Here is a 25,402-nt window from a genome sequence, read left to right on the forward strand (position 1 = left end):
TGCTATTTTATCTCACTTTCCTCTTTTCCTTATCTTCATTCATTGTTAAAATGATTACTGTGGAGATTTTTTTTTTTTTTTTCTTTTTCTCCCACAAAGCCATATATTCTAAAGTCCAAGATATTATTTATCTCTTTCCATTTCATTTGGTAAAATGTGATTTGTATTGAGTTTTTCATCTTACTAAATTCAAGGAAATGTTATCTTTATCGGAAGCCATCTAATAATTCACGGTGCATTTGAGCAGGAACATTGTTTCTAATATTTTTCCCCGTCTCACGAGAAGACCGTTCACTTTTATTTATTTATTTATTTTATTGGAGGCCGGTGTAGAGAAGAGCAAAAAGTCTCAGTATAATGGGTATTTAAGCACAAGGCCCATGGAAAGACTAACCAGTTATATAGCCCAAAAGGGAGCATAGTTGGTGCCCCGTAGAAATAATCAAGAGCTTGGATCTCTTTGCCGGGAAATTTTTCCCACGAAGGTTGATTTTTTTTTTTTTAATGGCACACTTGACGGTTATAGTGATTACACACAGGAATCATTCCGAGAACAGATGGGACTAACTCCTGTTTAATGGTTATTTGATTTTTAAAATATTTTTTATTTAAATATATATATTTTTAAAAATTATATTTGATATTAACATATTAAAATTATTTAAAATTAAAAAAATTAATTTTAAATTTTTTTAAAAAACATTTTATCATAGGGATGAATTGTGCCTCCGTAGATATTGTCAGAACCGAACATGATCCAGTTGAGAAAAGGGTTAGAGACATAGGCGTGACACCCACCCTCCTTCTTTTTTCAGTTTCAGCTGTGCCCAAAATTTGTGGGCGTTTTAACCTCCGTTTGGTATTTAAGCAGGAGGGTGTTTTAAAAAATATTTTAATATTTTTTATTAATATATATATATATATATTTTTAATATGTTAATATCATAAATAAATTTTAAAAAATAAAAATAAAAATATTTTATGAGTTTTTATTTGAAAAGTAACTAGTATTAAATTTAAAAAATTTAAATTTTGTTTTTTAAAATACTGACAGTGCCTTAATTTCCTGCTTCCTACACCTCTTTACCTCCCAAACAAAACCGGTACCGTGACCCTTCTCTCTCGCTCTTAGACAAACAATCATCTCTTTAAATTGAAAGTACAAAACTTATTTCCCTTTACGTTACATGCACTTAAAATCTCCTTTCTTGATTTTAACGACTCCAAAATCTAGTCCTTATTTTGTTGGTATGGTTCACTCCTGACTGCTTAAACTCGAATTAACTGCTACTCTTGAATTCCTGAAAGAACAATAAAACTATGGTTCTTTATGATTCTATGTTGTTTTGGAGCTGTAGTACTACGTGTTTAATTAGAACTGGGGTTACAGGTTGTGGGTTCATGTGATTCTAGTAGAAACTTTTTTTTTTTTTTGGGTTTTTGTGGGGTTCTTAGGTTATATGAATGTTGAGGGTTGGTGAATCGAAGATTTGGAGTTTTTTTTTTCCTTTTTTTTTTAAAAAAAAATTTGGAAGTTTTAAATTTATCTTCTGGAAGATTTGATGGAAACCCAGTTTGTTTAATTGTGATTTTGTGGCGCTGGTTTAGTAATTTTTTGGGGGGGATTTTTTTTATCTGTTTTAGTTATGAATTTTGATAAGCAGCAATAGAACTCGAGAAAAGGGCAACAAGGGGATGGTTGTTTTGAATCGAGAAAGAGAGAAAAGAATGTTGTGAGGAGTTAAGACTTTTTTGATGCACCTCAATGGAGTTTGTAGGTTAAGATCTGCTGCTTTTGTTTGAGATTTCAAGGGCAAAGATATTGAATTGTGACCTTTTTTTAAGATTGTGATAATTGCATTGCTATTGGAGGCAGTCATTTTAAAATGTAGATATAAAGGATATTATTGGTCAGTTGATCGATGGTATTTAAGTTCCCAAGTTTGCATATTCGAAAAATGTCGGGATTAAATTAAAATGGTATTGAGGTTGTTCTTTAGGTTTAATCACACGTGCCTGCTTTCATGTTCTTGGAAGTACTGTTGCTGTATTAGTTTAATTTGTTAATGCTTCAATTAACGAATGCAGCATAAAGCTGTAGGTTACTGCATTTTACATGCTCACATGAGTGTTATATATATATATATATATACATACATAAATATATATCTGTTTGCAGCATTTAGGTATCGGTTTTAAATTCCAAGGAATCTCAGGATTGGAATTTCATGCCTTTATTGTCTTCTGAGCAGTATTCATTTTTAATTACACATGTTTGTGTCTCCTATTACAGATAATGGTTTCGTGTATTGCTTTATTTGTTTTTGTATCAGTCAAGTAACAATGTGTTTGGTTTCTGAAAACACATGAGATGGCTGGAAACTTGAGTTGAAACAATGTTTTTCCTAACAATGATTTGATTACTTCTATAGTTGTAACTTCATTTGTGGTACTTTTTGTTTACCTTTCAAAGAATCTCTTAATTATGATGTCAATTGCCTCCAAGTTACATTTTTTACCTTTTATCTAATGGTGTAGATCTTTGGTTCTTCTGTCAAGAGGTGAGTTGTTTTGTACAAATATGATGAATTTCCCAATAATGTAATACCAGTAAAGTGAAGCTTAGAATGTCATTCACCGATGCACCGCTGCCAATTCCACATGTGCCCTAAAGAAAGACAGCAAGGTAGATAATTTCCAGAGGCATATAGGGAACCAACATAGTTAGAAGAGTCCGTCATAAACGACACATCAGAGCTCCTCAACTTATCTATTGTATCCTGCAGGCAAAACCATTGGATGATAACTATCTTGCCATTCCATGGATATCACACACAGATGCTCTCCCTGCCTTTAATTTCCTACTTAGATGGGCTATCTTCTGTGAGCATGTAGAGGTGATCTTCCATGATCTGAATGTACGTTTGCTTGTAGCCTTTCCACGTTAATATATCAACTTAAGCAAGAAAGCTCTAGGAAGAAATAGAAGGCAAAGGATGCAAAGTTTAATGATGTAGTTCATCTCAAAGGTTTAAAATGAGAATGTTTTTTCATCCGAATGAACCTTGGTAGTTTTATTTTTTCAATAGGCATCATGGAATGTGGTGCTTGGCTCATTGAAACTGGAAAAACTCTATTATTAAGATATTAGCGGAAGGATCGGCTTTTTTCCGCAATCCCTTGATTTCATCATATTTAGTTTCCTGAAAATATGCCAAAGATTGTTTCCAGAAGCGGACGATGGTTGGCATAAATGGACAACACTTATATGGATGGGCTATTATTTTGTATTTTTTTGATTGCCTACATTGTTGGCCACAATCATAAGTTCAATATCTGCTGTCTTCCTTTTTGTGACTAGATGTTTTTTGGCTTGCTGATATGTAGCATTAGTTCATCTGTTTGAAAAGAATTATTTTGTGTTATAAAAATCATCGTCTTTCTATCAATGTAATTGAAGTTATTTGATCTTTTCATGTGTGCTTCTGATAAATAAACATACTGTGGTTTCTGTTATTGCCATATTGGAAAATACTAACGTTTTGGTAATTTTTGCTGGTTTAGTTGTTGTCTGACGCACACTGCATCCATAAATGGCCAATAACCCTCAATTCTCTGGAATACAGGTAATTTTCTACAAAAAAATCTTTGTTGTATGCAATTTCATTTCTTATGTGTACTCAAATCTAGCCTACTTGCTACTGGGTATTCATACAGCAACAGACCTTGAATTTCTTAATATGACTTTTTTTATTTGATTTTTTTTGTGGCATATTTGCCATGGTTTTCCAATCCCATGATTTGGACACCAAAATTGTGCTCTTAATTAACAAGTTATTTTGGAAAATAACATATGCTGTGCCATAATTCAACCTTTTCATTGCATATCAATCCATCTTGCATCTAGAAAAAAGAGAGAAAAGAGATGCAAGTATCCTGCTGATGGCCAAAATACAAATTGAAGACAGATGATTGCAATGACAGTAATGGTTAAATTTGCATGTTTTGAAATATACATAACAGCAACCGCTCTCTTGTTTGAGAAGGTGCAGTAAATGCCCATAATTTTTCTTTGTTTGAATTTCTTTTTCCTAGACCCATTGTTGAAGGAATAATTATCCAACAAGTGTACAACAGGTGTTTTTTTTTTTGCAAGGCATCTTAAGGTTGATATGTTTAATGGTCATGCCAATTTAAGGGTTTGTTTATGGTATGCATGGAGGCTTTCTTCACTTTGTCGATATGTTCTTGTAAAATTCCTGATGGAGAATGTTTGATGTTTTTTTTTTCATGATTAATGCTGTCATAAAAAGTGTTTTTATGTATTTATGTTTGAAAGATAGTATTCAAGAGCCACAATGCTACGTGTTTAGACACGGCACTTAATTTTTTTATTTGACATATCATCACATAAAATGGACCAAGTAACTTGAAAGCAACCCGCCACCTACTTAGCATCATAATCATCGAGTTGTCATGCAATAAATTCCGTGCTGCATTTATCATCAGCATGCTAAAACACCATAGAAATCTATGTTATGATGAAAAGAAGTGTAACAAAATTATATGTTATGGTAGAAAATTAAATGTTAGCGATTTTGTTCTCATCTAGTGAAAAATTTTCTTTTCTAAAAGGAAAAAAAAAGAAGAGAGTTGGTGGATATTAGATAAATGATAATTTCCTAATTCCTTTTTTTCTCTACTACATCAATTATTCAGTTGTCTTCAAGGTTCTCTATCTTGTAGTTCGTGCTGTTTGCCTTGAAGCTTATGGCTATTTTCATTAGAAGACAAAAAATACTCGTGAATTTGCCAGTTGTTTCCCAAACTGGTTATGCTGGCAATTTTCCTTTATCTTTTGCTTATTGTGCTCTTTTTTGATTCAAAAGCCTCTTCAGCCTCCTCTGGTTGGCTCAATGGATCCTCCTCGAAAATTGTTTCCACCACCAACGATGCCTGTTCAAGTAATGTTTCTCACCTGTTAAAATTTATATATCACCATTCCAATTACTTCAAATAGATCTGGAGAAATCTTTTTCAATCAATTGTTGCTGCAGTTCCGACCCATTGTTCCAGTGCTGCCACAACAATTCATTCCTGTGAGTTCTCCACACTTTCAGCCTGTTGGCCGGGGCGTCACTGTGATGAATGCAGGATTGCCTCCTCAACCCCCACAACCTCAATTTCCTCATTCAATGCAGCAGTTACCAGCTATACCTAACCAGCCTAGCCATGGTCCTCCACCACCACCACCACCACAGGCAATTCTATTGCCAAATGCTCAGCCAAACAGGCATGTCATGTCTGGATCTCCACTGCCTCCACATAGTGTTCAAACTCCAACCAACTATATGCCTGGTTTAGGTGGCTTGGGAGCGCCTCTATCTTCATCGTATACTGTAAGATATTGGGAGTTCCCCCATAGTTGATTTTTACGAGTTTGATTGGTATCTCAAGTGTTTAATTTATAGAATCTGATTTTTGCAGTTTGCACCATCTTCACATGGTCAACCACCTGTAACCTTTAACGATGTATCTCAATATCATCCTATGCCTCAAATGCATGCACCGTCTATTCCCTCTGGAGGACAGCCAGCATTACCATCCATGAACCAGAACACTGCACTTGTTTTGCCTATACAGCACAATGGTGAACAGTCTTCAATTACCGCTGCCAATGTTCTGGTTGGAAGATCCCTCTCATATTCCTGTCTTCTTATGTCGTTTCTCTTCATTACCTTTTCTCCTTTTCAATCTGAACATATCTTTATGTCTTTTTTCTGGTGTTGGCATTGCATAAATTTTCAGGCAACTGGTATCCAGCCTAGGCCGACTGAAGAAGCCTTGACAGAGTGGAAAGAACATGCATCTGCTAATGGAAGGAGGTATGTGGTTCTTAGTGGGGCAGGTGATTGTTGGTGCGCAATACAACACTGCCAGATTAGTTTTGGTTGTGTTTATTTATTTTTTATATGTGGGCAGTGAGCACTCTACCCCAACTTCAATTGATTAAGAATCAGTTCTTGTGATAATGCATTGCTGTTATCAGTACTTCTCAATGTTCAATTGATGTTGTATTTACATATTTGTTTGATGTATTACTCTTTGCTTGATATCCAGGTTTTATTACAACAAGAGGACAAAGCAATCTAGTTGGGAGAAGCCTTTCGAGTTAATGACACCAATTGAGGTGAGTTCATGTTACTGGTGCTGTTAACCTCTTGAATTATTCACAATCTGTAGCTTTATGGCTTAAAAATTTTGTGGAACTGATTGTATATGCATACCTCCATGTTCTAGTACAATTTTGTTGGGATTTAATATGACAGTTTCTTGTTATATGGATCTTCTCCAATTGCAAGCTGATCACTTGGTACATTTTATACAAGATTGGTAAATGAAACCTGCCACGCTAGCTCGCCATTAAGGTTGGATTTTTTTCTCAAGCAGGCAACCATGTACTTTTGACTTTTTGTATCTGTTGTTTTGTTGTATAAAATCAGTAAACTGGCCTAGAAAGATATGGCCCCACGAATTGACAAATTGCTAGGGGTGTTTTAACCATTCTTACCATCACCCAGCCAATTCTTCTTTGTATTATCTTTTCTTCTCGTGCTGCTTTTCTTCTTACATCTTCACCTTTGCTTTTTGAACTGCTTTTGCTTAACTTAATTATGCCTAACATTTGAAAGTAAAGGAAAGATACTACCTTAATCTTTTGTCTGGAAATGTTTTTTCAAGTAAATGTCTCTCTCTCTCTCTCCCTCTCTTGCGCCTTGCCTGCTTGCCCAGTTTCTCTTTTTGATCATTTGGATTATGCTTGCAAAATGACTACTTTTTGAATGCTTTTCTGGCACTGATCAGCTATGCCTGGCACTCAGGCTATCAGTATAGCACATGCTAGACTGTGACGAATATCTCAATCTTTCATTTTTGTATAGCTCAGTAAATATACTTTGCAAAAATTGTAAGTTCTGTGTTTATGATTTATTCTAAGATGCTTATTTACTATTTAATTCTTATTAAATTACCACTTACATACTCTCAAGGTACTTCTGTGATAAGTAAGGTATCGTGAAATTTGTACATCTGTTCTCAATAGGGTTGAATGCTATATGAACTCCCTTTTGATTTCTTGTAATATTAAAAAAATACCTTGTTATGACTCCCGTAGCTTTAAAGCTGCTGACAGGTACAAGCTGTGCTACTCTATGAGGGGTAGGATATGATGTGGGTCCTAGCTGCTTGCACTACCTGCTTTATAGCTTGAATGTTAGTAATTCCTGTCATTTGTGTTATTTACTGATCGTTATGGATTTATGTGTAAAATTTTTGTTTTACTTGGTTAGTATGACCTACCACAAAACAAACATCCTTACCAGGCCTTAAATGTCTGACCAATATCCTGAGCTCCATACTAGGCTTAAATGTCTGTCTGATATCCTGAGCCCCCAGAACAAATTCAGTATCACTTTAATTTCACGAAATGGAATGCTAAAGAAGGAAATCCTGACTGTTTTTTCTTGGCTTACTTGCACATGGCTACTTTATATGATGGGTTTTACACTTTCTGGAGTGTTATGATACTATTTGTTCCCAGTTTTTTTAATTCCTTATTAGTTTTTGTGTTTATGTTCGCTGTTCATAAAAAAAGCATGTTGGTGAAGTTGGATATAGCTTAGTGAAAATAATGCATTTTGTTGAAAAATGACTAATTGAAAGCGAGCTGGAAGCTTGGGTACCACTGAAAGTACTTATCCTCCATGCTGTTTCTTCCTTTTTTGGGAAATGGGAGTTGATCTCGTAATCTGTTCGCAATGTCCTTGTCCAGTTAAACTATTCAATTATTTGGAATTGATGCATAAGAAGCCACTAACTTTCAGATTTTTTTTTTGCTTTTGTTGAAAGTTGTCAATTTTTGTTGTTATATATAAGAATTGTCAAATTCTGTCATTCATGTTTTCTGACTAAATTAAAGCAAATTTAAATTTTCTCTAGGACTAAGCTGTTTTTTTTTTTAAAAAAAAGTTTTCTTCAAGTTCTTCATCTATTTATCTTTGCAAAGTTGCTGTTATCAGATAATGCTCCACTTTATTCATTGATTCATTTATTTTGCCAACATAGAGGGCAGATGCATCAACTGACTGGAAGGAATTCACAAGTCCTGATGGACGAAAGTGCGTAATTCAGTCTACTTTCCCTGGAGCTATTTATTCATTTTGTTTATTCGAAGATTCCTTTTCTCTCCCTCTTTCTAGCAGAGCGAATATATTTGTGATGTTTTGGGTGCTGTTTTGTCTATGAATCCTCTAGATATTACTACAACAAAGTTACCAAGCAGTCAAAATGGGAAATCCCAGAAGAATTGAAGGTTTCTCCTGAACTGACATATTTCCTTTTTGTTAAACATATTTTCATCTTTGTTAAAAAGACAAACTTGTTTATCTCACTATTGTTTTAAAATGCTTGCTTCAAGTTGGCCCGTGCACGAGTAGAAAAGCCATCTATCATGGAAACACAATCGGAAGTCTCTGCTAATTCTCATGCCCCTACTTATGTTCTTCCATCTATTGGTAAGGCACCATCTAGTGCCGATGCTTTGTCTTCTACAGCTCAAGGGGCACCATCAAGTCCAGTTCCTGTTAAACCTGTTGCTGGCTGGTAACTCGCAATCTCAGTTAGCTTCTGAATCAGCAGCCCTACCTGTTATGTCCTCTTCCATGATGACCAATGCAGATGAAGTTCAGACAACTGAGAGTCCTATTGCTGGCGTTCCAAAAAATGCTGAAATCAATGCTACAGCAGTTAACACAATAACTGCACCAATGTATAGTATTCTTTACCTATTTCATAAGAAACAAAAGTAGCATGTATCTTAGGTTCACTTATTTTTTTAATTTTTTAGGAGCAACAGCTTTTCTGCTCATGATAAACCTAGTTCAGAAGATGATGCTCCTGCACAAGAAAAACAGGTAGTTGTCAATATTAGGATTTCTCTCAGTCTGGAAACATACTGGACTTGCTTTGCTAATAACTTGATGTGGTTTATGCCTTCCAGGAAGCTGAAAAAGACGTTGTCATAGATGAAAAGGTTAACAATGTTACATTGGAAGAGAAATCAGTTAATCAGGATCCCTTACTTTATGCTGATAAGCTGGTATGTATATTACAGATTCAAGTTTCTCATAGCATGCCTTTCTGGTATTGACATTTTGACTGTACATTTTTCCTTCCCCCTTTCTAGGAGGCAAAAAATGCATTTAAAGCACTTCTGGAGTCTGCAAATGTTGGGTCTGAGTGGACCTGGGACCAGGTAATTTACACATTGTATGTGTAATTCTGTCTACCGCATTTGGAAGTTCCTGACTTTGCTGTTGATTATATCAGGCCATGAGAGCAATAATTAATGATAAAAGATATGGTGCATTAAAAACACTTGGAGAGCGGAAGCAAGCATTTAATGAGGTAAATATTCACAGTTGGTGTTCTCTTAAGTTTAACCTCTCTGTTCTATGTTGCCAAAAAAAAAAAATTCGCACTCTGTAGAATTTCCTGTGCATTCAAAATGTCATTTATCATGACACTAACCTTTTGTTTCAGTTCTTGGGTCAGAAGAGAAAACAGGAAGCCGAGGAAAGGAGGGTTAAACAGAAAAAAGCACGGGAAGAATTCAAGAAAATGCTAGAAGTAAGTTTTTTGAGTTTCATTCTTCTGTTTTGTGTATGAACATACGTGTGCGCGTGTGATTTTTCTATAAGAGTCTGATTTTCTTTTTGGTTCTAATATGAAATCCTTTCAGGGGTCCAAAGAGCTGACAGCATCCATGAGATGGAGGTTTGTATTTCTGATGTAATTTTTCATTGCAATTCATTTCCTGTTGCTCCTTGTAAAATGGCTGTTTTCTTAATAATTTCTTTTTTGTACTTGAATGCTCAAAATATTGTTCAGTAAAGTAGCGACGCTGTTTGAAAACGATGAGCGGTTTAAAGCTGTTGAACGGGAAAGAGACCGTAGAGATCTGATTGAAACCTACTTGCAGGAACTTGAAGAAAAGGTATACTTTGCTAGCTCCATTGCTTTATCTTCTATTCTTAACATCCATCCAGATAATTTAGCCTGTGTGTTTTACTGTATTTTTGTTCTGAAGTCTAATAACTGATGGTAGCAATATATGAAGTTGTTATTTGAATCTTAAATTGGGATTTTTACTAGGAACGAGCGAAGGCACATGAGGAGCGCAAGCGGAACATCATGGAATACAGGCAGTTTTTGGAATCGTGCGAATTTATAAAGGCAATCTTTTGGCAAAGCTGATTTCACATTTTCAGGTTTCCTTAAGCAGTGCAACTTACCACTTATCTATCATTTTCCCTCTGTAGGCAAGCACCCAGTGGCGAAAAGTACAGGATCGGTTAGAAGCTGATGAAAGATGTTCACGCCTTGAAAAAATTGATCGCTTAGAAATTTTTCAGGTAATCATCTTCATTTAGCTAGTAACATTTGTACAAGTATTTGGATCTAATTTCACAATGATGTCTCAGGATTATTTACATGATTTGGTGAAGGAAGAAGAGGAGCAAAGGAAGATACAGAAGGTGACATTATTAGTTAGCCTTAGTGAAACGAATGTATTTTGTTTTGTTTTAAACTATGTTCTTATTCCGTTGTTGATGAAAATAGGAAGAACAAAGAAAGGCAGAGCGTAAAAATCGTGACGAGTTCCGCAAGCTGCTTGAAGAACATGTGGCTTCAGGCACTCTTACAGCCAAAACTAACTGGCGTGATTATCACCTAAAGGTTAATAAAACCACTTTGGTTTTGTTTTGATAAGCATCTGTGTGTGTCTGTCTCACAAGCAACTTTGATTTTGTGACTGAGCATTGTTAATTGGTTTCTGTTAAGAAGAGCTGTTGTCTCATATTATGGGATGCATTTTCTCATAGATTCTTACTTTAATTTGTTTTTCAGGTTAAAGATTTGCATGCATATGTGGCTGTCGCTTCAAATGCCTCAGGTTCAACTCCAAAAGATTTGTTTGAAGATGTCTCTGAGGAGCTACAGAAACAAGTAATTATACTGTGTGTTTAGTTTCATGATAATTGACATTTTCATCAAGAAAAGCATGTGGAGTTGAGAAAAATAGTCTATTATGAACTTTAGAGTTTGTAGGGACATGTTTTATTCTTGATGTTTCAGCATTTTCTTTTTATACCCACTATATTAGTTTTTCAGTTTTTTTCCCTTTATACAAGCTGTGACAAACTTGTGGCATTTAATTACACCTTCAAAATTCTGAGCAGCATTTGCCTGCAAACTCTGGTCATTGCAATGGTAGTTAATTAGTTTAAATAGCCAATTATTTTTTTGATAATAATTAAAGACGTAATATAGAAATATTTTTCCTTTGATGAAGTTGGGCCCAAAGAATTTGGGCTTAAATGCAAGACACAAGCAGCAACTTCTCTGCAGTGAAAATCCAGATTGTCTAGCTACCTGTTCTTCATGATTAATAATTTGTTTATGGGAATGTTACAGATTGATTTAAATTTCTTAACATTTTTTGGTTTGAAAGTGTGCTTTCTTTGACCTGATACTCTGGCACTTACACGTTTGCAATGTGTCTGCTTGTTTTTACAGTATCATGAGGACAAAACTTGGATAAAGGATGTTGTAAAGTTGAAAAAGGTATAATCTGAAAATGTTTTCTTTTCACATATCCTGTTCTCTTAGATGCCTAATATGCTTGAACTTTCAGGTTCCTTTGGCATCAAACTGGACACTTCAGGATATGAAGGTTGCTATTATCGAGGATGTTAACTCTCCACCTATATCAGATGTGAACCTAAAGGTGCTGTAAGCTCTAATTTTAGTTGATTCTTCCTTTAAATTGTCAAGTTCTTCATTCTTAAGGTTAATTGGCGATCTTGTCTTTACAATGTCATTTTCTCCTCATTTCATTGGGTTACATGTTCCTTTTGAGTTTTTTCTATTATGTATAGTTGGAATTTTTGGCATCTGATTGAAAAGATTAAAAAGAAAAAAAAGAAAGAAATTGATTGTAATTGGAATTTCCCTGGGTTGCATGTTCACATTGCACTAGAATATACTCACCGCTGCTTGGCAATTGTTTGAATATGATCTCTTGGACCAACAATAAGTGTCCTTTCCTAAAAAATGTTGACTTGATTGTGGATAACCTAATTCAAATCTTGGAAGCCTGAGCTTGCACAGAAATAGCTCAAAAGCTAGCACTGCCCTAATTTGAAGGTAAATGGTATCTAGAATTGGAAATAAGCAACTACACTGTTGTATACATGGTTTTATTTTCAAAGGATTTTTTTCCCCTTGATTGCATTTTTTTTTTTGAAACATATGTGCCACAGTGATCTGATGTGGTGCCTTACCTGTCTGCAGATGGTATTTGATGAGTTGCTGGAAAGAGCAAGGGAAAAGGAGGAGAAAGAAGCCAAGAAGCGTAAACGTCTTGCGGATGATTTTCTCAATCTACTACAGTCTATCAAGGTATAATGTCCTTTTATTGGATGGATAATTAAGGGCATTTTCTTCCAATCATCCATCTGAGTCTCTGCTTTGTTGCAGGATATAACTGCATCTTCAAAGTGGGAGAGCTTCAAGGAAATCTTCGAAGGAAGCCAAGAGTACAGGTATTACTTGCGAATGTTTGAAACACTGTTTATTCATAGATCTATGATATATGCATCTGCAAAAAGTTTTGGACACTTCCAAACATGGCAAGATATCTCTTTTTATATATGAAAATGCAATTTTCTTTCTTTGTTTTTTTTTTTTTGGTATTTGCTAGAAGGACATGCAGTTTTCTTTCCACTTCAAATTAATTGTGTTTTACGAGTCACAAATTGATTTCCATGCTAAATGCTATATTTTATCATTTGTCCTGTAATTGTCTTATTTGTGGAACTTTCATGAATAACCATATCCATTATCTGAGCTGTACTTTATTTGTAATATCATTTTGCTTGATGTTTTGTTGTAGTTCCATTGGTGAAGAAGCCTTCTGCAGGGAGATGTATGAGGAATATATATCCCAACTGAAAGAACAGGAGAAGGAGAATGAGCAGAAACGGAAGGAGGAAAAGGTATGAACTGGTTTCGTGTGAATTTAAACAACGTTCAAAACTCAAAACCATGGTCCTGTCTGTTATTTATGAAATAATATTTGAACCATGTCTATTACATATGTGAGCTTTGGTCACTTCCCATCTGGTACTTGCAAAACAAATAAACTTGGATAGTTAAACTTAAATTTCTGGTTTTGATATTGTGCAGGCAAAAAAGGAAAAGAGAGAGAGGAAAGAGATAGGAGGAAAGCTAAGCATAGAAGCGAAAAGGAGAGGGGACATGAAAGAGACAAGGAGCACACAAGGAAGGAAGAAGCTGATGTTGAAATCTCTGATACAACAGAAACTCAAGTTTGTAGTGATAAGAAAAGATCTGGGAGTGACAATAGCAGCAGGAAACAGAGGAAGAGGCATCAAAATGCTGTGGATGATCTGGATGAAAGTGAGAAGGATCGGTCCAAGAATTCCCATAGACATGGCAGCAATGACCACAAAAAATCAAGAAGGGTATGCAATTTTTTCTTTCTCATGCATGTAATACTTGGCGTCACGTGTAATAAAGCATTAATGGAACATGCTTTCCTCTCTGTTTTTTGCCCCAATAATCGGTGCAGCATGGTTCCACCCCTGAGTCAGACAGTGAAAGCAGGCACAAGAGACACAAGAGAGACCACCGTAATGGTTCTCGTAGAGCTGGTGATAATGAGGATCTCGAAGATGGGGAATTTGGCGAGGATAGGGAAACTCAGTAGTTATCTCTTCCTACAAATTGTTTATTTTTTCCAAATTTTCTTCAATGTTTTATCTGTATTACAAACATGAACTGTTTTCTAAAGCATTACCTTAATAGAATAGAGTTTAAGTAGTATTTCTTACATCTTTCTGTAATCAGTATGTGCATTGGTTTTTCGTTTAATCAGCCATACATCCATGGATAATATTTTGAGAGAAGTCACATTGCATGGACACTGTTATAACATTGCAAAACAAAATCAAGAAAATGAAAATTCTAAAATATACCAAAGAATTCAGAATTAAATTATGAACTAGAGTTCATAGCCAAAGTGGAATTTGTTTGATATTGCAGGTAGTCCAATCACTTTTGATCTGTTAGATTACTGTTCCTGTCTTTGGTTGGATGATAGGCTGGTTTGCTAGTCTCTGTTTATTTGTGCGGCATCGTCAAATACACATTGGCCAACTTGTTCCAATAACTTTATGATGCCAGTGGTTGCTGCGGTGAACTGGTACTTTTCTGCTTTTATATGAATGAGATACTGTATTGTATTATGCTGTAAGAACTACCATTCCTGCTTTCAAACTCGTTCTCCTTCAGCCATTGGTAAAATAGAGGTGATTTTGGTAAATAAATAATGAATTAAAAGGAGAAATGGAGTTTATGGAAATTGGAGAATTATCCATAAGACGCTAACAATGAAACCAGCTATAATGGTGCCACAGAGGGCATATTCTTACATGGAAATTGTGATGTTGTAGTCTGGCTGACAATCCAAAAAGTTGACCCTTTGAATAACACGCCCACCAATAGAAAGTTATGAATTTCTATGAATCTTTATGATCTGTGTATTGTTTCTATCATCAGTGCTTGCTCATCGTTCATGGATCATGATACTTTGTGCTTTATCCGGCAGCCTGGTTCTGCATGCTCGGTATATAAACTACTAGTTTTTGTAGCTCAAGTACTTTCACGTTGTTTTCCACTCTACATTGCTTGATAATCATGCCGGTATTGCTTTATTTTCTTAATGGTCACCGTACTCATAAAAGTCCGCGTTAACACAAATGAGGAAGAATATATAAAAGTTTTCCATTAGTTATTGATGTTGTGAAACCAAATTTAAAGTTTATGATGCCATGGGAACTCCTGAGGCTCTGCCTGTTGAGCAAGCCAACACTGATTTCCTCGTAATTTTTTACAGGAGGTTCTGTTGCTATTTTTAGGTCTCTGTTTTGCCAAGTAATTAACACGATTGTTTACTGCAAAAATAAATCAAGCACTTCCTGAATTATTTCATTCAATATAGCGTCTCCTATCTCAGTCCCTATCCTCTGCTGCAAATAACAGCCGTATTCTACTGTGCTAGATACATTAATATTTATTTGCTCGGTTGCTTCTTGTTTTCCCCATGAGCAAATTTGCTCACAGATGATTTTCCCAAGCTCTTGTAGACCTATGAATTCTTGAGCGTGCTGCTTTCTTCTGTGCATCCTTCTATGTACTTCCATGGCTTCGTTTACACAATCAAAAAGTAGCTGCATGTTTTGCCGTAAGACCCTATTGTTTTTCAGGTGCTGAGAAAAAGCAGGCCCAACAACCTCCTGTAACTCTGCGAAACCAGCAAGGCTATGCTTTTCAATCACTGATATAACTAGTAAGTCGCACAAGAAAGCTGAGAGCATGTTGTCTTCCTCAGCATTTCTACTCAAAACGGTGCTTGAAGCTGATGCAGCTTTTCCTTCTTGTTTTGGCAGGAAGCGACACACTGTTCATTGTAAGGATGGGTTACTACTAATCTAAAATTATAAATCTAGAAGTTGCCATGTTATTCATAAATGAAATAAACGATTCTTTGTACCTTTGTTTATTGATGGTAGTTCATTTAGCACTGACACTGGGCTGAGTTGCTCATTCTCTTCCTTGCATTCCCACTTAAAATTTGTATCTGCAGCAGCCTGCTTAACTTTTGTCAGTAAATCTGTTTGAAACAAGAAACATCAACAAGTAAAATTCTCTCGTGACCACATTATATGAAGGGTGTAAAGTTTAGATAATGTTTTCTTGATAATATCTATATTTGCACCTTTTGTTTCAAACTGCTATGTGTCAAGGGTTGAGAAGTTTTTGGACGATGAGATGCATGATTTTCATAAAAATGTGAATCTTTAACGTTGCATCTGAAAGATTCACGAACTGCAACTGAACTGCTCCCTGTAGGAAGCCACTCTATTTCTCCAAACTGCTGGGGCTTTTCAATTGTTTTCGAAACAGGATCGTGTTTCTGAGCTTTATGGAAGCTTGAAACTGGCTGGTTTTGACTAGTGCGAGTGAACTTAAGCAGCAGCAACTTCAGGATCTTCCTAGTCTGCTCAATCCTTCTTTTGTTCAAATCATAACTGCGTGGTCTCTTTTGCTTCTTGTTCAACATGATCTTTCGTTCTGAAAGGTAAGCGTCTAGCACAAAAGGCTTCTGTTGCTCTTGGAGATACTCCCATAGCCGTTTTGATGAAGAAGCCATTCAAGTCCTGCAAGCTTGTGTGTTTTGATGTTGCAAGTGTGATCAGAGAGAAGAGGTGATGAGGTACGAAGTGCAGCAGGCGTATTTGTAGTTGGAACTGACAAGGAGCATGTATGTCACATTGAAAGATATAAAATACAAAGAAAGACGATAAAAGGGTGTAGATTTAAATATGTGGAAGACAGAATTTTGACATCTTTTCTATTGTCTGAAAATTTTGGCATCATCAATCAATTACAAGATTGCCTAGTTTTAACTTTTGGCTGTCCGCAATCTGTGGCTAGATTGCTTGGGACCATAATATGATACGCCTGCAGGATGATATCTAAACTTTTGTATGGTCTCCTCAAGTTTTGTCTTATATAGAGAAACATCTATGACGACACTTGATGACTCAGAGGCAAATTGGATGTTGTACATGTTGCATGGTGGCAGTCTGGCTTACATTCAGACAAAATTCTACTTCTCTTTGTATTTGTTTATGTATGCAAATAATTCTTCAGATAATTTAATATTATCACACCAACATTCATTTAAACCCCAAATCACTCTTACATGTCCCTTCTTTTCCTGACTAAAAACTGTTTAAAAGTTGTTTTTATGTTTCAAATTATGTTTTTAAATAATTTTAATGAAGTGATGTTAAAAAAAATTTATTTAAAAAATATTATTTTAGAATATATTCCATATCTTCGTACGAAAGACAAATGGCCACCTGATGTTTAAGTTTTTTGTTGATCATAAATTCATCAAGTGGTGGGGGCCACCTGATGTTTAAGTTTTTTTGTTGATCATAAATTCATCAAGTGGGTGGGGCCCTTTATGGGCATTTTAGTACCTCTAAGCAAGATGGTCTGGACAACGAGGGAGATGATTGTCTCATGTCATGCATCGGTTTTTTCGTTTTTTGAGAAGGATGTCAAGCAAAAGTTTTATCTTATTCAAAACTCACTTCTCATTTCACTCCTTTTTTTTTCCTTTTTTTTTTTTTCCCGAATATAATGCTTTAAGGAATTATTATTTTTTTTTTAAAAAGGTGGCGAATTAGTCAAACGTATATATAAAAGAGGTGAAAATGCCTCCTTGGGGGCCGCCGAAGGCCTTGCATGCTTTGATTGTAGCTTTCAGTGGTTGGTGGATGATAAAGGACGATCTCTTTTTGTCAAACCTGTCATAGCATCATTGAAGGCTCTAGTGGGAAGAAAACGTGGCTCCATTAAATTATCCTCGAGTCCCTCAGTAAAAGAAAAAAGAAGAAAGAAAAGCACCATCCTTCATATATTGAAACTTTAGATGGTGATTCTAGCCACGAATCAAAACTTAAAAGGCGTCAGCTCCAGCAATTGCAACTTCCCATAAGACCACTTTTCAATCTTATTGCTAGTGGGCCTGAATTAAATATGTCTATTGATCGTACGTAGCACCAAGCTCTGGTGACAGTGAAATAAAGGGTGAGTTAAAAAAGGTGTCTTATGTCTGTCTTTAATGGTTTAACATAGCAGGATTTGATGCATAATTAGCGTTTTGTTCCTTGAAAGTCAATTTTACCTCAAGCATTTTCTGCAGTTTCTTCTGCAGTAATTCGTAAAGAAAGCCAATAACATTCCTGAAGTTAAAGCTAGCAAGCAATGGCCTGGCCTTACACGAGAAGGCTATCTTTGATATTGTAATGGTCTTTTCTGTGGTCATTCTGAACTTTTGGCCTCCACTTGGTCAGAACTTTTGGTTAATTTGTAGCTAAAACTGCCTGCGCTTGCAAGGTAAGATCACAAATGGAGAAGGACCTCAATGAAAAGAAGAAAAAGACGGCCTTTGATGGTCTTAAACCTATTCATCTTTTCTGGTCTCCCAGAATTTGAGTCTGGGAATCAACTCTGGGGCTATCCCACTTTGAGTTATTGTAAATGACAACTTGCTAGCAAAAATTTAGTGTTCGTTAGACCTTCTCTCTTGACTCTTATGTCTTTTTATTATTATTATTATTATCAAGATTTTCATGACTTGTTATTCATGGCCGGCCTGCGTTTTAAAATGTTTAGATTTTGGAATTAGTGATCAACTTTTATAAAAATCAAATTATAATTAAACTACTGGATATATATATATATATATAGACTGAAGGTGATGTTCATCTTTGTATATAATCTCTTGTCTGCCTAAGGTAAACACAAATGCCAAGTTCGTGCATCTCCTCAAACACGGACACGAAGGCTCACCGCTCACGGATCTTCTCAAACACATAAACCTTGTTGATAATTCATTGTGACGTGACATGAATTATAATCCTTCTTGGAATTTTTATAATTAGTTTTTACTGTCATTGAAAACTTTATAGGATCAAGATCATGACTGGTCCTCTATCTAGTTAAAACTAAGGATTCATTCCTTACAAATATGACTTATTTTTCTAGCGTGTGTTGTGAGGATTTTAACAATGGCGAGATTCTCTTCTTCTTTTGTGGATACAAGTGTGGTTGGATCATATAAAATCCTTGTATCGCATGGTTCTGCTTTACGGATATTTATCAGCAGAGAGTTCAAGATACAAACCCCAAGAACCCTAGGCGGGAACGAGAAGGCAAACCACCAGTCTTGTGAGCAACTCCCCTCCCCAACTGCATTTGCGACTGCAAATTGACATGAGCACAGACAGTTCTTCTCTGTATAAAAATCTCGTGAATGAATAAGATAGTATCTGTCGAGCTGGCCACAAATTAAAGAAGCTTCTCTCATTACCATATTCATGCTTTTCTCTCCCAACTTTCAGCAACCCAACCCCACCAACAAAACATTTATTAACTCGAGAAAAACAGAAGGGTCCTCTCTCTCTTCCCTTTCATTGCTTGAAGCTGCTCTTGAATCTTAATAATGGTGATGGAATTATTAGTGGGAGTTTTCATCATTCAGAATCCTAGAACACAACCATGCTTCTGACGCACTAACGCAAAAACATTTGGACGGCCAAATGAGCATTCCAAATTCATCATAACATTTGCACTATGAGTCTGTTCCTTCAATTTGATGCACCTCATCATGAGTCTCTTGTAATGAAGTTTTTTGGGTACGTATCACTATTGGAAGTATTGCTTGCTTTGCTAATACAATCTCATAAATACCATGCTATATTAAATTTGTCAAAACTGTCGAAATTAACGCAGTTTTTTTTATCTATGGTGTAAATTTAGTCAGTGACTTCATCTCGGAATAAATTTTTCATGTCAAAAAATAATTTTAGATCATTTTAATGTTAAAAATAATTTTTTTAATATATTTTTAAATAAAAAAATATTTTAAAAAATAGTATCTATTATAATTCTAAAACACAGTATAAATCATAAAAAAATAGGATTGCCAACTCGTGCTCTTCTTTTCTTTTCTTTTTTTATTTTTTATCTGGGGGTTTTCGTGCCACAAAAATCTTGATAGTACCTTGGTTTGACCGAAAGCATTTCCGTTTTTCTCTGCGCATGGGTACTTATAGGTACGGCCTGTGTTTGGTCACAAAGCAGTTTAGTTACCATTCACAAAGCCAACAACACGTAAATTCCAGGGAGCTTCCTCAACGGTCAAACGCTTTAATGAGGTTTATCTGACGACTAAAATCATCTGTCATCTAATCTGCATTTTAGTGAATTATATTATTAAAAATTTTAGATTTTAGCTTTATTAATTTTTTTCTAATTAGTTGTTTTTTAGTGTTTACGAATATGAATAGTTAAGGTATTTAAACTGATCCTGTCAGGTTTTATCAGATTTTAACTAAATAAAACTACATGTTCTTACAGTTTTAGTTATGTTTATATCTGATCTTAAGATTTAAATGTGTGTTAAACTCAAATTCACAGCTTTCTTTACATAAACAATGCTACGAACCCCTCCTTTACCTAGTCAAAGCAAGTAAAGTAAGGTTTAATTTTATAATGATTAAATGTATTTTAATTATAAATATTACTCATATTTTTTTATGTATATTTCTAATAGAAAGGATAGATTTGAAATTAGATTAAAAGTAATAATTCAACAAAGAAAAAATGAGGCCAGCAATTACATAACTTAACAATTGCCTCCTTAACGCCCCAATTCCCTCGCAAACCCTCTCATTCTCTGCCATTCTTCTTAAAAAATATTTTCCAAACAAATATTTATCATGGTTCTAGAGCTTAAAAAGTCTGGATTTCCAGTATTTATAATCTAGTCGAAAAAATAATTATTTTTTTTCTGCAAGGAAACCACGCGCAAGTCTGGTCATGGTTCTAGAACTCATTTACTTTTCAACGATGATGCTAATCACCAAATCATCTAACAAACTCATACCCGTACATTTTTCTCTAATTGTTTTTCATCCCCTTGATATCAGTTAGGAAATAACTGATTTTTCTTCAAAAAACATAATTCCATATTTGCCCTTCCATGGCGTCTATAAATGAACCCTACACAATCTCTTCTCTCCATATTTCACGCTCCTTTGATGTTTTATTGAAAGCAAGAAATCAAAGGAGAAGCAGAGTAATGGCTTACAGGACCAGCACCGTTTGCATCATGGCCGTTCTTCTCTTTTCCTTCACTTTGACCTCTGCTGCCCGGCCGGAGCCAGCCTTCGCCGATGTAACTCCGATGGAGACTCTATACGGGGTATATATGTTAGTTTTTCATCAACTTGCTTGTGGTTTATTTGGCTTTTACTTAATCCTTTTTGTTCTTGATTTATTGAAGGATAATGCCGAAGCAGAGACTTTTGAGGTGGAGAAGAGTTGTGAAGGAGTTGGAGAAGACGAGTGTTTGACGAGAAGAACACTCGCAGCTCAAATTGATTATATATACACTCAGAAACACAAGCCATGAAATCTTACGTTTTCTTGGTTAGAATTGCATCTATAAAAGGGAGGCTTCCTTGTATCATTTCCCCAAATCTCCTAGTCAATATTGTATATTTACTTGGTTTGAATGTTGTGTTAATAAAAGCGGCCACAGATGTTGTAGTGGGCTGTTAATTTACTTCTGGCTTCTTGAGTTTCTTTTGAAAGCTGTTCAGTCTTGCTACTCTCTGCAGGGCAAGACCAAACCAATTGCTCTGTGCACACAACAGAGCTGATTACCAGTCAATACTGGTCTAATTTCCAGACTTTTTTATTACAAATTTACAACATGGGTTGAATCCATCAATGGAGATTAAGAGACAAGCAATCTAGCAATCAGAAGGTACACGCTGATCGATTGTGAAGATCTTGATCGTGGCTTAACTTGTATCTTCTAGTAGAAACCATCCTCTTTTCTCCCTTGTGAGTCATCCGGTGAGGGCCGCTCTGGTCTCAGGAAGCTTGAGTAATTAAACCTCTATTAAAATTTAGAACTTTGACTAATGAAGACGATTAGATGTGCCTCACGGTTGGATGAAACCATATTGTACTATTTACAAACAAGGACTTGGTGATCAATAATAGAAAATTGAGATTTATAAGTAATTAAAGTATGAAAACCCAAGACTTCAACAGGTCAACCGCGAGTATCATTGGGTTAAACTTATATTAATTCGCGATTAGAGATGTTACCATACAAGTTTGATAGAATATTCTAGAAATAAAGAACGTATTGTAATTCTCCTTTTAAGGTAAGCATGACAACTACAACATGTCATTGTTAAATTTACAACTTTAATCCGGAGAATTAAAGTGTGCTAGGAAAAGCGATTAATCACATTCCTTTAAATTTTGGAAAAAAAATATTTAAAATAATTTTAAATTGTCTTTACTACTAGAATCTCAACCACATTCTTAATTATGCATAGACTTGTTTGTACTTTTTTTCCTCGCCCCAACTCAACTTGAAAGTACATGTAATCTCATTTCACAAAAGTACAATCTATAAATACTATTATAACTAAGGGAAAAAAATAATACTAACAATCTGTGTTAATACCATCACAGGTGACACATGCAAAAGTATGAAATGAAACAAAAATCATAATATATATATATATAAAAAAAAAAAAAAAAGCAAATGTGAAATGGCCAATGCGTCTACACGGGCGATAGGTACTGTGGTATGCAGTTTTTGACCCTAATATAAAGTCTTCGCACTTATTAATGTCCTCTGAGCAGCCATATGATGAATTGTCATAGATTTCGCAAGCATGGTATATGGCTTGCCCTGGAGGCATGATTGTGATGCCACGATGCTTGAGCAAGTCTGGCAAATGGTGGGTGTCGATGTCACCTTATCACATAAAAGTTTCTCAGCACTTTGTCTAGTAGTGTCAAGGTATTATCATTTATGCCAAAAAGCCAAAATAAGAAGAAGAAGGAAAAAAAACATTGCCATCAAATATTTATGCAATTATGGGTACGCGTTCAGCATTCTATCAGAATTTAGTTCCATCCCATTTAAAAATGAGATTAATTTCAGGATGCTTTCATGCTACATTCTTGTGTATTAATACCATGAGTTTATAGCTCAGAAATATTAGCTGAAGTTGCATCAAGAAATTTAACATTAATCAATGGTAACGATAATACCATTGGTCTTTTTTTCTTTTCTTTTTTTCCATTGGCCATTGCTATCTAGAAATTTCACTGATTTAATGGGCCTAACAGAATGTATGGGCATCAGTCCAGTTTAAGGTCCACTAATATGCATGCCCCAAGAGCAAAAAAGGCAAGGCCTTAATCCTATAATAAATTACTACATGTCGAGAGATTACAGATACATTTACTGGCGCCAAAACAGTATATTTCCCGCCACAAAGTAACTAATCTGTCCATCTTCCCTCCAAAACACCCCCCTCAAATCCCTACATAAGAAAATCCTTCCCCAAATCATCCAGAAGAAAACCATAAAAATGGGGAAAGAAAAGCAATATTGGCTTCTCAAAACCGAGCCAGGAGAGTGGTCATGGGATGATCAGGCCTCCAATGGAGGCATATCCAATTGGGATGGGGTAAAAAATAAGCAAGCCCAGAAGAACCTCAAGGCCATGAAACTCAATGATCTTTGCTTCTTCTACCACTCTGGGTCCAACGCGCGACGTGTTGTTGGTGTGGTTACTGTGGTGAAAGAATGGTATGATGAAGGTGGCGAAGGAGTGGTGGATGTCAAAGCAGTGGGGGAGATGAGAAGGCCATTGGATTTGAAGGAACTGAAGGGTGATGAAGGGTTGAAGGGTTTTCAATTGTTCAGGCAACCTAGATTGTCAGTTGTGCCGGTTTCAAAGGAGGTTTGGGAGAGAGTTTGTGAGTTGGGAGGTGGGTTTGAAGGGGATGGAAAGGATGACGGTGGTGATGATGTTGATGGGTAGGAGCGGCAGATGGTGGATTTTGGTTTATGTAATTAAGTCTTAGATGTGTGCTATGTTTAGTTTTTGTTGAAGTATGGTGGTAATGTTAAACTGCTTGTTCCTAGATATCAGTATCATCTAACTAGTCTTAGATGTTTAAGGCTCTTTTTGGGGAAAAAAGAAAGAAAGAAAAGCAAGCAGTGCCTGTTCGTTGTCATTCTCTTCACTTTTGGCATTGTATATGTAAGTGCAGAATGTAAAGGTACTTTTGTTTTAATGTTTGGTGATTGCTTGCTTTGTAGGGGAATTGATACAATGCACGCCCTAAAATATGGGCCAACAAGCTCCAATTCAGAATAACAAGCCATTAACTTGCAATCAAATATTAGATAATTATCCAAAGTTGAGTATTCAGGTGTATATTTCTTACCAGGTCAAAATCATTGGCCAAGGCGCTTGGATTAGACAACAGATAATGGTTCTGCCATTTTGACAAACACCTTGCAAGCATGCCAAAAACACCTGACCAGCTGATTGAACGAGAATAGAGACCACATGTATGATGGTGGGTAATTTATTTGTTTTTGTGGATTTATCGAATGCTTTTGTTTAATTTTGGTATTCTCGTAGTTTTACAGGATAAGAAACAAGCAAATGCAGTTGAAATGTATTTTTAAAAAATTTAAATTTTTTTTGTTTGTTAAAATTTAATTTAATTTGTATTTTTTGAATTATTTTGATGTATTTATGTAAAAAATAATTTTTTATAAATAAAAAAAATTATTGATATATATTTCAATACAAACAGTTCTTAATAATTAAAATTTTGTATAATAATAATAATTATTATTATTATTATGAGAGCTCATTTGGGCTAGGCCTGTTGGGTCGCCCTGGACTTCAAGATCCTAAACCTATGGCCTACCCTTAAATCGAAGCCCACGAACCAGCCGATGATTTCATATTGTATAATCGATGCCAAATTACTACACTGCTTCTAGAATCAAATCTTTATTTAAAAAAAAAACAAAAACCCATTCAATTAAAGCGAATTAAGAGAGAAGGGAACTTCAGTTAGGGCGATGGCTGCATAATTTGTGTGCACTGGCCAATACAACGATCCCCATTTTTTTTCCAAGACAAGTGCATTTTTAAAATATATCAAAATACAGTTTGAAACATACTTCCAAATAGTCACTTATACTTGTTAGTTGTTACACTAAAAAATGTTAAGATTTTGGTGATTGAGAATTTTCAAAGGCAAGTTGAGGATTCAACCTGTTAATTAGTGGATTGGGATCTGAAAGATCACGAGAGGAGTGATTGCATCTTCATATCTAGTTCTAAGAACCCATATCATAGACAAAAGCGGAGAAGTTAACCTTGTGAATGGGCTGAATACTACATAGACTTGAGTTTTTGGATAGAGCTCTTCGAGTTTGCCGATACTCTACGGGTCAGGGGATTCATTGATTGGTTGTAGTGATGTTGTTTATGATGAGATAGAACTCTTCGAGCACACGAATGAGAGGTACCCCTTTAATCGTTATTACTTGCTAGACACTTGCATTTATTGACATTATTAGTGCTTACTAAGATGATTTGAGGTTTCTCATCAGTGTTTCAAGGTCACTTTTGAAGTTTTAATGTTCGTAGTTGTGCTAGGGTTGGGAGGTCGTTTAAGTAACTCATTGCTGCTGCTGCTGTATTCTTTATCATTATAGACAGCAGGGTTTTCTCAAATTTGTTTTGTAAAGGCGTTTACATCATTCGAA

General features: G+C 35.5%; 3 protein-coding genes and 1 non-coding gene across 4 annotated transcripts; 3 read left to right on the forward strand and 1 right to left on the reverse strand.

The window, feature by feature from the left end:
* The first annotated feature begins 971 nt into the window (after positions 1-971).
* LOC118059076 (pre-mRNA-processing protein 40A-like) lies at positions 972-13,975 on the forward strand. Its single transcript, XM_073411319.1, is given in 31 exon segments — positions 972-2,686; positions 2,787-2,918; positions 3,565-3,626; positions 4,890-4,964; positions 5,058-5,399; positions 5,488-5,685; positions 5,809-5,885; positions 6,121-6,190; positions 8,125-8,177; positions 8,314-8,371; positions 8,477-8,655; positions 8,657-8,827; positions 8,906-8,972; positions 9,059-9,157; positions 9,245-9,313; positions 9,388-9,465; positions 9,601-9,687; positions 9,800-9,834; positions 9,949-10,054; positions 10,213-10,293; positions 10,380-10,472; positions 10,542-10,595; positions 10,681-10,797; positions 10,969-11,067; positions 11,638-11,685; positions 11,756-11,848; positions 12,415-12,522; positions 12,601-12,665; positions 13,016-13,118; positions 13,309-13,607; positions 13,715-13,975. Coding segments are annotated over 29 exon segments (3,165 nt in total). The 5' UTR covers positions 972-2,686; positions 2,787-2,918; positions 3,565-3,593; the 3' UTR covers positions 13,923-13,975.
* A 1,120-nt stretch (positions 13,976-15,095) lies between these two features.
* Positions 15,096-16,859, reverse strand: LOC118059002 (uncharacterized). Its single transcript, XM_035071828.2, has 3 exons — positions 15,923-16,859; positions 15,698-15,794; positions 15,096-15,604 (listed from the first exon to the last, which is right to left on the reverse strand). The coding sequence occupies exons 1-3, from the start codon at positions 16,355-16,357 to the stop codon at positions 15,096-15,098; spliced, it is 1,041 nt and encodes a 346-aa protein (XP_034927719.1). The 5' UTR covers positions 16,358-16,859.
* A 3,330-nt stretch (positions 16,860-20,189) lies between these two features.
* LOC118059079 (uncharacterized) lies at positions 20,190-21,352 on the forward strand. The gene is made up of 2 exons (XR_012170715.1): positions 20,190-20,989; positions 21,071-21,352. It is a non-coding gene; the product is annotated as an uncharacterized protein (transcript).
* A 1,623-nt stretch (positions 21,353-22,975) lies between these two features.
* Positions 22,976-23,924, forward strand: LOC118059078 (uncharacterized). The gene has a single exon (XM_035071889.2). It carries the CDS (start codon positions 23,193-23,195, stop codon positions 23,646-23,648), a length of 456 nt encoding a protein of 151 aa, XP_034927780.1. The 5' UTR covers positions 22,976-23,192; the 3' UTR covers positions 23,649-23,924.
* The last annotated feature ends 1,478 nt before the right edge of the window (positions 23,925-25,402 follow it).

This window comes from Populus alba, chromosome 9 (genome assembly GCF_005239225.2).
Source record: "Populus alba chromosome 9, ASM523922v2, whole genome shotgun sequence".
In the NCBI taxonomy this organism is placed as follows: Eukaryota; Viridiplantae; Streptophyta; class Magnoliopsida; order Malpighiales; family Salicaceae; genus Populus; species Populus alba.

Excerpts from the sequence above, each read along its gene's own strand:
- LOC118059002 (XM_035071828.2), bottom strand. The coding sequence starts at position 16,357 with ATGGCTTCTTCATCAAAACGGCTATGGGAGTATCTCCAAGAGCAACAG. Across the intron at positions 15,795-15,922 it reads ATAGCAGTTTGAAACAAAAG|GCTGCTGCAGATACAAATTT; the intron begins GTGCAAATATAG and ends AAAGTTAAGCAG. Across the intron at positions 15,605-15,697 it reads ACTACCATCAATAAACAAAG|TGTGTCGCTTCCTGCCAAAA; the intron begins GTACAAAGAATC and ends TACAATGAACAG.
- LOC118059078 (XM_035071889.2), top strand. The coding sequence starts at position 23,193 with ATGGGGAAAGAAAAGCAATATTGGCTTCTCAAAACCGAGCCAGGAGAG.